At 50.3% G+C, this 12,512-nt stretch overlaps 1 protein-coding gene across 1 annotated transcript; it reads right to left on the bottom strand.

Annotated features, from left to right (window-relative positions):
* Positions 1-1,388: 1,388 nt before the first annotated feature.
* On the bottom strand, positions 1,389-10,651 carry AMIGO1 (adhesion molecule with Ig like domain 1). Its single transcript, XM_069238363.1, has one exon. The coding sequence runs from the start codon at positions 8,211-8,213 to the stop codon at positions 6,696-6,698; it is 1,518 nt and encodes a 505-aa protein (XP_069094464.1). The 5' UTR covers positions 8,214-10,651; the 3' UTR covers positions 1,389-6,695.
* Positions 10,652-12,512: the final 1,861 nt, after the last annotated feature.

The following is a 12,512-nucleotide window of genomic DNA, read 5'->3' as shown; positions in this document are numbered from 1 at the left end:
GCATGGGCAGTGCAGGGGCCCCCAGGGACCCCCTGAATCCCCTTACCGCCAGCCTCTTCCTGGCGGTGCAAACCGCCAGAAACAGGCTGGCGGTAGGGGAGTCATAATCCCCAGGGCAGCGCTGCTTGCAGCGCTGCCCTTGCGGATTAGCTCCGCCGGGGCTAAAATGGCGGTATACCGTCGGCCGCGGCGGTGCGACTGCGGCTCTACCGCCCCGGTCCAAAGACGCAGGGAGGCACCGCCAGCCTGTTGGCGGTGCTCCCGTCGTTTTGGCCCTGGTGGTCAAATACCGCCAGGGTCATAATGACCCCCTCTGTCTCCTGTCCTGAGCTTCTGATCTACAAGTCATTGATTTCAGATGTGTTACTCACATTGAGTCAACGTAAGCAAAACAAGACTGCAGCACCCCTAATGCTTCAGGCTATTGCATAAAAGTCCAGGACTGGAAACAGTGTCCTTAATGACCTGGAGTGACATGGTCACCCTATTGTCAGAGGAGACTCCAAACAGGCTACTCTCCCCAGCAGACTGTTCACTCTTCCATCCCTCCCCTGATTCCACTTCTCACATAAGCCCACCCTAGCAGACCCAGCCCCTGTGCAGTAACCCAGCAGACCTTTTCCTCCTTGGCCCCTCACTCACTGACCATAACGGAGGCCAGCCTCACAATCAGCATATCAGACCCCTCATCTGTCATTCATCTTAGCAAGCCCCTACTGTCAAGTAGCCTCATGTCATGTTTTAAACGTTCAGCTAGTCCTGGCTTTTAAGGCAACCGTACTTTACGGAATGGGATATTCGGATCCATTAAAAATGTTAAACGCTAAACAATAAGTCCCAGGATGAAATGCGCTGTTGACCACTATGCCAAGACTGACTGCAAGCATCATCCATGACATAGGGCCATTTGGGAGTTATTCTCGGCTCGACCAATCACCTTTGAAAAGTGACTGAAGCCGATGAATGCTGTAGGCCCTTCCTCAGCCACAGACCCATATATAACTCCATCCATTCATTCAGCAGACGACCCAGTACACAAAGTAGCAGACCTCTCCTCTCAGCACACCCCACCTCTGTCACTCACACAGTGGACCACACCCCCATACCTTTTCCCATGCCCATGCAGGAGCAGCTCATCTAGTCCAGGGTGTTTTTTGCATTGTGAGACTTGTAGCCCTCATTTTTTAATGGAGTCAACTGAACTACCAGTCCGAGACTGAAAAGAAAAACCTAGCCTGGACTTGCTACTCACAATTAGAACTGGGAAACTTAAGCATTCTACAGCCCTGCCATTCATCTGAGCAGAGGCTGAGCCCTCTACAGTCACCAGCCCCATCAGGCCCCTACACGGCCTCTCACCCCACCTACCCCACACCCACCATGCCCATTAGTCGCCCATCACCAGATAATCATTCTATCAGACCAACCCCTCCAAATGTTGTCACCATGCTCCATGTGAGCAGGGCACCATGCAGAATGCACTAGGTTGCCAGAGGACAGCCCCAGCACAGACAGTGCTCAGTTGCGTTGAATGAAGGTGTAAACAACCAGTCGCCACTGAGACAGAATTCCTTGCAGCTACGAAACCCCCTGTCAGCCTCTCACCTCAGTAGGCAGCTCTATTAGCATACACCGAAAGGTATCACATAATTTAATTTCCTCAAGAATGCAATGCTTACAGACTTGCCACTTAAAAATCATTGTTTTCACTTGTGTTCCACTAAAGTGAACCAGGGGCAGAACTCCTAGAATTCAGTGTGTGGTTACGTGGAAACCCGAATAGGGCAAACGTGTCCTTTTAATCATGGTCTCAGGTTACCCACACACATAACACACACACTACCCCCAAAAGAATGGCATTAACCCTTCCAGGAGTCACTTGTTAACTGTTTGGTCACCCACCAAACCCTCCTGGCACTCATCCCATCAGAGTTATACTTCTTAGCGCTAACCTCTATGGTTTTATAAAGGAATAAACAAGACTACAAGTCCCAGAATTCAAAGGTAAAAAAATCTTGACTGGAGCAGCTATTCACACATGGACCTGGGAAACCTGAAAAGGCTCACCTCTTACACCCAGCACCAAACTCCGACTCCAGTAGTGATATCTGGCCATCCACTCCCCCATGCGATAAACTCCCCTCTACCATATCACCCAGTGAGGCAGGCTCCTTCAGCACTCATCCCCACACGCCCTTGTGCAGCTCAGAGCCCGGTCCTCTCGTCACGCATGGCAGCACCTTATGTTCGAGGCTCCTCAACACCATCCAAACCCTGCGGCGGCTATAAATACCGCAGCGTCTGGTCGTGGGTTTTGTGGTGGAGTGTTTTCAATCCCTGAGCTGGCATTGCTCGGTCTATCGTTCAACGCTGTGACTGCAGCACAGGAGGAGACAGAGGCCGCCCTCCTCGTGTGTGGATGTGAAGCCCTCTAGGGCCCGTGGCTGGCTGTCATTTGTGTCTCTAAATGTGACTGGTGCTAACAGTGATGGTACCGACGCTTGTGAGACCCTTGGGGCCATGGATGGCTGTTTTAGAAGCAAAGCAGTGAGTGTGCACCCTTGTATGAGTCCCTCGGTGCCCAGGTATGGATGTGATTCAAGATCAAGAGTGAGGGTACGTCGTTGTAAGAGTCTCTCGGGCACCAGAGATGGCTGTGTTTAAAGCAAAACAGTGAAAGTGCATCTTTGTGAGAGTACCTCTGGCCCTAGGAATGCTATATTTTAAACTCTATAGTAGGGACGCAGCCTTATGAGACTCTCTCATGCCCGAGGATGACTGTGTTTGGAGCACAGCAGTAAATGCAGTCTTATATTTACCATTTAGACCAGTGGTTGGCTTTGTTTGGTTCAATATGCAGCCGTCATGGGGCTTCAGATGGGATACAGTCAGGTGACATTTCTTGAAGACATAGGGTGGCTGCACACTTACTGCTGCACGTCAGAGTAGAATATATGTAAGGTCTCCTGGTACTCCACCTACACCCAGCGTAAAGGGATATGAGATCGTCTATGTGGGCTGGGTCCTACGTGTCCTGCCCTGTCACGCTTCTGTGTGTGCTCTGGGACTGGGTGTCCATCATGTGATATTTGCTCATAATCCTATAGCAAAACATCTGATGTCCTAACTGCCTTCCCCCACCCACCGTGGCCTACCAACGATGCTACACACAAGGCCTACAACATAACATGTGGTACTACCGCCCACCACTAGACCACAAACTATGCCACGGGCATAGGAGCCCACCTATGACATGTCATATACCTAAAGTCAGGGACTGGGCCACCCTCCCAAATACCCGTATCCCAGCACCCCAGGTCTTGCAGACTCTTCTCACCTGGATCCATGCAGCTCTCGCACAGCCATGCTGCAGTGCTCCTCATGCCAAACAAGTTTATTCTGTAAGGTCTTTTTAAGAATTCCGCGCATAGGCTACTGTTCCAGTCACAGTGAAGTTTAAATCCGTAGCTCGTGCCTTGGGACTGTAAAGGGTCTTTTTCCAAAAGAGGACAGACGGATGTGGAGACAGGAAGACATCTTCAGTGCAGGAAAGTCCTTCCGGGGTTATTGCCAAACATCGACACTAAGCTTCTCAGGGAACCAGACCAATGTTCTGTGCCGCCTGACTTTAGTACAGAGCGAAACCGACTTATCCATGAGAATGCACCAGAGAACATGGTTGACAGTCATGCGGGGGAGGGTTGCATCTACACAAAGTCAGCATGAAACAACATACGACTAGAAGTCAACATACAGTAAACAGCAGACCAGGGATGGACGTCTGTGGTGATGTCCTTAAAGAAATCACCGGTCAGAGAGGGTCTGTACTGGACAAAGGTGATCACCACACATATGGGTGACAGACGCTCTCGACAGACAGACTCAGCCGACAATAATACAGATACACATACCATCTACTCTGGAAGACCGAACTCCCCAGTCTGGACTAAGGGTGCTACAAACCAAAAGAGGTCCCATGGGTGGGGTGACTCCAGATGTTTAGCTCTGCCACACTCGAGGGTGACATAAACCTCATCTCCTGGAGGGGCATGGTCATCAGAGGTGACTGGATTTACTCCAGAGGGTCTGCTTTGAAAAGGTGGGGTCTCCAGAAGTGAGCGCCGTTGCTCCAGAGGGGCTGACAAGGTATCATATAAAATACCTGGTGACTGAAGGACAGGCAGACCTACCCTTGTAAGGACATAGATGGCGTCGTCACTGGCACCATTAAGCTGGCCCAGACAGACTGGGGCTGTTCATTAAATGGATGCGTGGTGGGCAGACACCGTGAAATCTGCTCTGCCAGGATGAAAGATAGCTTAGAGTGAAGTGACAATACAGGGGCTTTTTTTCAGGGAGATGAAAAGTCGTGGAGCGGGAAGGGGGTTGTTTAAGGGATTGGGGGGATGTAGTGGGCCAGCCCGAGAGAAAAGCAAGTTTGAAAGTATTGGGCCACACATATTGCTGTTATTGTTGTTATCAGGATTCTACCATGAAAGCATGGGAGGAAGGCACTCATGTTGTCCACCGGGGAGGGGTGTGAGGAAATGGCAGACAGATGGCCTTGCGCAGAAAGAGAAAACACTGTGCTTTCCCTAGGACAGTGTAAAGAGACCACAGATGGATTTCCCTAAAAGAAATCAGACAACATTAAGGGTCTTTCCTGCAAGGGGTTGGCACTGCATTTGTTGGTTGAGTCAGTTGGGGGTAGCTGTCTGATGTTTGTGTTTACATTTAGAGATTTCTATTTGGTCTACATGCTTAGGGGGATAATATGCTTTTGCAGTGTTAATTGGTTCAGCGCCGGGTCAACAACTGATGGTTCAGTGGTTAGAAAGAAAAATATGCGATTTCATCTCTTCGCTTTTGGGAAAAGATACGGAGATGTATTTGTTGGTGGAGTGAGTAGGAGGCTAAGAGAACTGGAGCGCTTCTCTTGCATTTATGATTACCAGAACCGATGTGTGCATTTTTGTTTGTTGTTGTTTTTTTAATCACTAGAATTAGGATGTGTTTATGATTTTGAAGAGCTCGGCTTGTCGATCTGTAAGAATAAGAATGTTATTATGTGTGTTGCACTTAGGGGACTTTGCTTCTGTTCGTTACATTTGTGTTGATAATTGGGGGTAGGGTGGTTGCTTTGTACATTTTTAGGAGAGTTTTTCTGTGTCGGTTGTGCTGATGGCTAAGAAAGTGACAGTGTGTTTTTCTGTTGCCTATAAGGAACATTAAGATGTTTTTGCTGTTGATCAGGAAAGCGAAAATGTTTTGGTTGTGCAGAGTGTACAGGTGTATAGATGCCATTATTTTGGTGTCAGGGATGGTGAAATGGTTCTTGTCATGTTTGGTGTTATTCTGGAGAAGTCATGTTTGTTATGTTGATGGCTGCGGCGCGCACAGTAAGTGATGGCCCGGCTACGTGTTGTGTTTGTTCCAATAAAATGGAGATGTGTTTGTTGTGCTGAAATTAGGCGGGTACTGTTACTTTTACTATACCAGTGCCCACCATGTTACGATAGCGTGAATAGTGTACGGAACTATTGTGGTTATCAAGGCGTATATTTATTTGTTGTGTGCCTTTTAAGGAGAATGAAAATTGGTTTTGTTGTTTTTTTGTAAGATCGTTTGTGTTTAGTGTGGTAGTTTTTAGGAGAGTGCAGATGTGCCTCGAGGAAGGAGAGATGCTAATTGTTGCTTAATTCTGGAACCTTGGGTTCGACTGCACTGGGGAAGAGATGTCTCGCTTGACATCATGATCATATATTGCAGAGAGCTTGCATTTTACGGGCTGTTCAAAGCTCCTGATGTGTGCTTTAAATGTTGAAACATTACAATAATTAGTGTCCACAGTGTGGCCATTAAGTTGTCAGGCACAGCGGAGCCGAGGGTGCAATTATTGAGACTGGGATGCGCCAGCTGGTGACAACACATGGGGCGGGCGAGCTGGGTGAATGGCATTCAGAACACCAGTGCTCCATCACAACCTGGCATACACCTTCTGAAGCGACAGCATCACAAAGGCAGATGTGGCATTGCAGCAGGTGGGAGCTAATCACAAGCAATGTGTGAAGTCAACGACTGGCATTCCTGACACCAGTGAGATAGCACAATGTTATCACCCTAGCGTAGTGATGCAACACCACGAAGAAGACTATCATTAAGGAGTCACCATAACATCTGGGCCCTCTTGCATCGCAATGAGTGCACTGGGGGCAGCAAAGGAAATAACAAGAGGAAATGTATGCCTTCTGGGTTGGCTATGATGACAGGGCAAGGATGATCGGTGGTCCCAAATAGGACCCCTTCATATCCAGCTGCGAAAGCCTTGGGGGTATGCTTGAGGGCATGCTGATCCCAGATGAAGACACCAGACTCTTAGGAGACACAATACTGGACTACAGGGAAGTTAGAAGATTGCCACACAGGCCTGTGCCTCTGAAAGATCAGTAGATTTGGGAAAAGGGCAGACATGGCTTAATCCGCCTTAGCTCTACAGGCTTTCAGAAGCTTGTTTTATGGCTTGCTTGTCAGTAACTTTGTAAAAAGGAGGTATGTCTGAAGGAGTACAAGGGAGCCTTGCAGGACTGGGTAAGGAGAAATCTTCACCTCCCTCTACAATATCTAAACTCTTATCACACTCACCCTTCCCCCTCTGACATGGCTTCAATATGGTGCCTCCTTCTCTCATGTGGCAGTCAAACCACAATAGGGGTATCTGAAAAGGCAGAGCTGACAGAGCCGGGGTCTGACATCTTCCGTGGCGGCTTCTGTGTGCGCTTACCATCTGGACCCTCCTGGGCACCGTTGGGCTTGAGTTTGCCATTCTGGCCTTGCAGGTTGCCAGAGGGTTCAATGAAAGCAACATGTCTATTGAGGGCCACCTTGTCACTGGCTGTTTCGTGGTTGGGAGTGGCGCTCAACATGGAGGAATGGATGCTGTCCTCATTCTCTTTCTTCTCATCCCCCCGGCAGCAGCAGCGGCAGGGAGTGAGGTACAGGTAGATGAGCACCAAGATGACGCTAGCGATACAGCCAACCAGGGTCGTGTAGGCTGTGTTGAGGGTGTCCTGGTGCCCATGTTGGGTGAAGTTGTACACCATCAGGGTGACAAACAGTGTCTCATTAAACATCTCACTCTGAGCGTAGCAGGTGTATGTGCCTCTGTCTTCAACCCGGATTGGGCGGATCTGCAGGCTCCCATTGCCCAAAACTGCCATGGTCCTGTTTGTGCTGTGGCTGGCCTTGGGTGGCACTAGTTCGTTGTTAGGGGTAACCCAGACCTGTGTCATCCCCCTCTGCTTAGTGTCACAGTCGATGGTCACAGTTTCCCCCAGGTAGGCTTCCACGTCAGACTCTTTGATGACGCTGCAGTTCATTAACTGCACCCCATCGAGGCTGAAGATGCTCACTGTAGGCTTTTCAGAGGTCATCATGACACACTTGAGGTCCTCATGGAAGTCCACCACGGACACGAGCTGGCGAATATGCCAATGCATAAAGAGGCTGTAGAGCTGGCAGTCGCAGGTTAGTGGGTTGCTGTGGAGATACAGGCCATTCCTGATCCAGGCTGGCAATTCCTTCAAGTCCGGCACCGGCAACGTCTTGAGTTTGTTGGATGAGAGGTCAAGGAGAAGCAGCTCGGGCAGCTTAGTGCCATCTTTGACTAACTCCAGAGGGAATCGAGTGATGTGATTCTGGCTCAGGTAGAGCTTCTGCAGACTGGACATATCATCAAAGGCGGTCCTGTCGATGTGGGCAATGAGGTTATTGTAGAGCAGCAACACCTGTAGTTCTTGTAGTTCGCTGAAGAGATTCTCCTCCAAGGCCTTGATCTTGTTAGAAGAGAGGTCGAGGTGCTTAAGGTGGGGTACCAACAGGAAGGCCTCCGTGGATACAAAAGTGAGTTCATTGTGACTGAGCAGCAAAGAGTGCAGGCGATTCAGGGGGGCATGTAGCCACTCAGCCCTCAGCCGGGTCAGGCTGTTGTAGCTGAGGTCCAAGATGGCAGTGTAACGTGGCAGTCTGGTTGGGATGGTGACCAGCTCTTTCTTTGAGCAGCTGACAATGTTGCTGGCGCAGATGCAGGTTGTGCGGCAGTTCAGCTCTGATCCCTCTACACCCAGGGCCCGCAAGCTCATCAGACACAGGGCCAAGAGCCAGGAGGAAGTGGACACTAGCCCTGCCAAAGACCAGGGAGTGTGTTGGGACCACATAGTGATTTCACAGAACAGAGCATTGACGCACCTCTCTGAGGTTGGCAGGGCCGGCAGGAGCTGGCGAGCCAGCAAAGGGTGGCTGTTCCGGTGATGCAGTTAGCTGGGGAGGGATGGCCCCCCGCCACCTCTTGCTGAAGCATTAGTCACCGGTATCATGCTGTCATTACCCGCAGCTGGCCAGCAGCGGCTCACAGTGGTCGTGGGGGCTCAGCTGCTCTTTTATGTTGCATTGCACCAGAGTCAGAAATGTTGCATCGGTGCAGGGGAAGGGGTATAGCAAGGGATCTGGGTGGAATCAGCCCATGTTTGCAGACCACCGGTCCCTAATATTCCTAGACGGACGGTTTGCAGTCTATTCCTCTATCCCTGGTTCACTGAGCTAACGATTTTGGCCAGAAAATCTCTTTTTTCAAAGGGTTACCTCACGTGAGTAAGATCCCAGGCAACAAGGATGCTTCAGCCCTGCACGGTTCTGGGTCAGCGGGGATACCTCATCAGTCTGTGGCCCTGCACAACATGGATGTCTCAGCATTCTGTGTCTCTATACATTAAGAATATTCAGCAGTCTGTGTCCCTGAGTACTTGGGATGTCTCAGTAGTCTCTGGCCTTGGACACCAGTGATGTTTTAGGAGTCTGTGGCTTTGTACTGCTGGGATGCCTCAGCAGCCTGTGCCTCTGGGCACAAGGGGTGTTTCAGCACTCTGTGGCACTGGACAGTGGGAATGTTCAGCAGTCTTTGTCCCTAGGACAGGGATGTCTCAGTAGGCTGTGGCTTTAGAGCCCAGTGATGTTTTAGGAGTCTGCGACTCTGAACTGCTGGGATGTCTCAGCAGTCGGTGACCTTTAGCAGCAGGGTATCTCATAAGACTGTGCACTGAGTTGCGTCAGCATTGTGTTGTCCTGAACAGCATGGATGTCTCAGCTCTCTGTGTCCGCAGGCAGTGAGGATGTCTCATCAGTTTGTGACCCTGCACAGCAAATAAGTCTTAGCAGTCTGTTACGATTGGCAGTAAGGATGCCTTAGCTGTCCGGCCCTTGAAAGGAGGGGTGTTTCAGCAGTCTGCAACACTTCACAGCGGGGCTGCTTCGGTAAGCTGTGACCCCATGCAATCAATGGGAGGCCTCCGCAGTGTGTGTTCCCAGGCGGAAGTACTAAACATCTGACTCAAGCTCTGCTATTAAGCCCAGTGACCCTGGAATGCTGCTTTTGTTTACAGTCTGCACAGGTTTGGGGGAAACACAGGTTCATCACTGGACCTCGTCGGTACCTCATTTACTTGTCACTGGGCCAGCATGATGACTGCCCTTCACAGGGCCATGGAAGGTGGACTGGGATACACGGATTGGTCGCCTCCTGCTGGCTGCTTTCAATTTTCTTCACTGCTTCTCTCTGTGCGTGTCCTCTGCTGTATAAAGAGGGGTCATGTGGAAGGTTCCAGGTGTCCCAAGCCCACCTCACGGCCAGGGTGTGTGCAGTGTGGGACCCGGCCTGTCCAAAGATCTGGCCGAGACAGCCCCCGGGGAGGGGGTAGCGAGGTCGGAGTCCCAGCGGTGGCCAAGGAAGCAAGGATGGCGAAGTCCCGCCAGTTCTAATGTTTATGTTAATGCACCACAAAGAATGTCTCTCATAATGCTCCTGTGCAGTATAAAAACTCCCTTTTCACGCACGCCTTCGATGAACGACTATTCGTGCGCCTTAGTCCATATAACACGATGAATGGTGGGCTCGACAAGGTCCCAGAATATGTCCGGGCCTGGAGTGCGCGCCACGGTAGACAACAAACCGCCGAGGTGTTCACTCCTCTGCAGAGCCCAGCCTGTGGTGGGCGATTGGACAGGTGTGACTCAGGGGAGAAGGGTGAGAGCCGTGCTCCTGTCTTCGCTGTGGGGGGTTGTCAGACCTCAGCCGTGGAGCCCAGCCTGCTGCGCCGAGCACTGGGTGCAGTTGCGACGGAGACGGGCTCTCCTCCTGCAATGTGTCCTGGACATTCAGGGCGAGGGAAGCGCTCTGTGGTGCTCTATTCGCTCTGGGGGGGCTTCGTCAGATCTCCGAGGAGGAGCCCAGCGTGCAGTGCGCAGTCTTGAGAGAGGTCTGGCTGCGCTGGTCCCTTTCCAGGCAGTGGGGATGCAGAATGAATTTCACAGTGCCTATCTACTCCCTGCAGTGGCCTGCCTGGGCTCTGCGTGCAGATCCATCCGAATGCGACAGGTCCTAAACTGAGGGTGACTGAAGCGGTCTCTTTCTTTGATCGCTGCAGCGCGCGGTGTCCTCTGCAGAGATGCTCCTCCGCCTTCAGGATGAGGGATGCTAATCTCAGGAGCCTGCAGCTCTCGCTGCGTCCGCGGGATGGAAGAATATATAGATGGATGCAGAGAAGTAAAGGGAGGTGCTCCTCTTCCCGTTCTCCAAGCTCCCAGGCTGATCACAGCCCGAAGCTCCCCTCCCCCGCCGCTCAGTGGTTGCAGATCCCCCACTCCTTCTCACTATCAGAAGTGGAGGACAGCAGTGGGGTGCCCTGCTCCCACAAGGAGCCAGTCATGCGCCAGCTCCTTGTACCTGCCGCCTCTGATTGGCTCCACAGGCCCAAATTAAACCAATCAAGCGAGTCTGCCTTTAACCAGCCACTTGCCAGGGTGAGGTAAACTTGTGAGAGCTGCAAACATTGAATGACGGTGACAGAGAGAGCTACGAAAGAGGTATGATGAATGTTTGCGGAGGAATGGACGGGAGAAGGAAACATTTGAAATTGATGCAGGGAGCGGGGAATGCAAGGACGAACTTAAGGGTTAAGGGAAAACGTGATAGGATTTGTCGAAAGAGGAGGGGGTATAAAAGAAAAGAATGCAGAGTTGGATAGCGTAGAGACTTAGAGGTGGAACGAGGGTGGCCAAATCAGATGATGGAAGCAGCGAGGAAGAGAGGAAGCGAGGTTATGGATATAAATCAGTAGAGGGGGATGGACGAGGAAAGAAAGCGATGGATAAATTGATGAAGGGCTAGATACCTCGGATTTTTGGATGAATGCAAAAGTGACTAATGGTATGGAGGGAAGGTTAGGTGCAAAGAGGCGACAGGTATTGGTGGATGGATGAGTTCGGGAAGAAGAGAGAGATACGATGAGGAGGGGGAGGATTGAAGAATGAAGTATATGTAACGGCAAATAAGAGTGAATCTGATGCTATTTGGGGCGTCTCTGGGACCCTCAGTGTTACTGGCAAGCATACCTTGGGGGACCTTTTGTTTACCCCTACTGTCCCAGAGCTATGAATTGCACAAATCAATGCTCCATTTGGGCAACTGATTCTATAGGAATAGCAAGCTGAGCAATTAAGGTTTAGAAGTACCAGGGGTTAGATTCACAGCAAGCACTACGCAATAAACACAATGATCTGTCAGTGCTATAACTTCAAAAATCAGTAGGACTTTTATTAACAAGTAAGTAAAGAGGGCTGTTGAAATTATGAAACAGGAAGAAAAGAGAAAACGCAATCACATTCCAGGGTCCCCGGATTTCAGTTAATGAATGATCAGGGCACATGGAGGCATTCACCCATAATGAGGCCTGTTTGTGCCTTCTGCACCCATTCACATATTGGCTGTCTCACATCCCACTTAAACTATAGGATCATTCAGTTTAGTTTACCAGGGCCTTAATCGGAACCACTAGCAACCCTGTCAAAAATTTGAAACCAGGCCTGCTTTCTTCTTCCTCACTCTCTCAACTCTCTCTTCTTCTCTCGCTCTACTCTCTTTCTTTCCTGAAGCCCCTGGTGTCTGCTCTAATTTTCCTGCGCAAGCTGCAGAAAGTGACGTAGGTGCAAGCAGCGGCCACCTGAACTAAAAAAGGCCCACAAATGCTCCATCCCAACAGGAAAATGCCCGATGGAAAACACGGGCAGCGCGGGCCTAGTTTAGGCGTGGAAGGTTTTGGTAACCTTCAGAAGACTGGGAAGTGGACTTTGGGAAACATTAGAATTGTAATAACTTTTTGTAAGGAAACTTTCTAGATTAGGAATACCTTTGTTGGTCAGTGGTGGCAGAGCACATAATTAACCGGACTGAATAAATGTCGCTTTGACTGGCAATGATTCGTAGTCGTATTGGCTCCTGCATATTTCAAGGTAAGTCCTTTCTCCGAGGACTTTCTTGTTAGTCCTCATTTACTAGGATTTTTGGGAATTTACCATTTGTCTGCTGCTAGGTGGGCAGTCTCCTAGGGATTAGTGCTCTGTTCCGGTCGCCATCTGGTCTAATAACTGCCTCTTTTGCTCTGAACTGAGGTAAATCCACAAAC

The sequence above is a fragment of the Pleurodeles waltl genome, chromosome 6 (assembly GCF_031143425.1).
Source record: "Pleurodeles waltl isolate 20211129_DDA chromosome 6, aPleWal1.hap1.20221129, whole genome shotgun sequence".
In the NCBI taxonomy this organism is placed as follows: domain Eukaryota; kingdom Metazoa; phylum Chordata; class Amphibia; order Caudata; family Salamandridae; genus Pleurodeles; species Pleurodeles waltl.
Note: the sequence above shows the minus strand (reverse complement) of the source record. Positions and strands in the feature narration are given on the sequence as shown.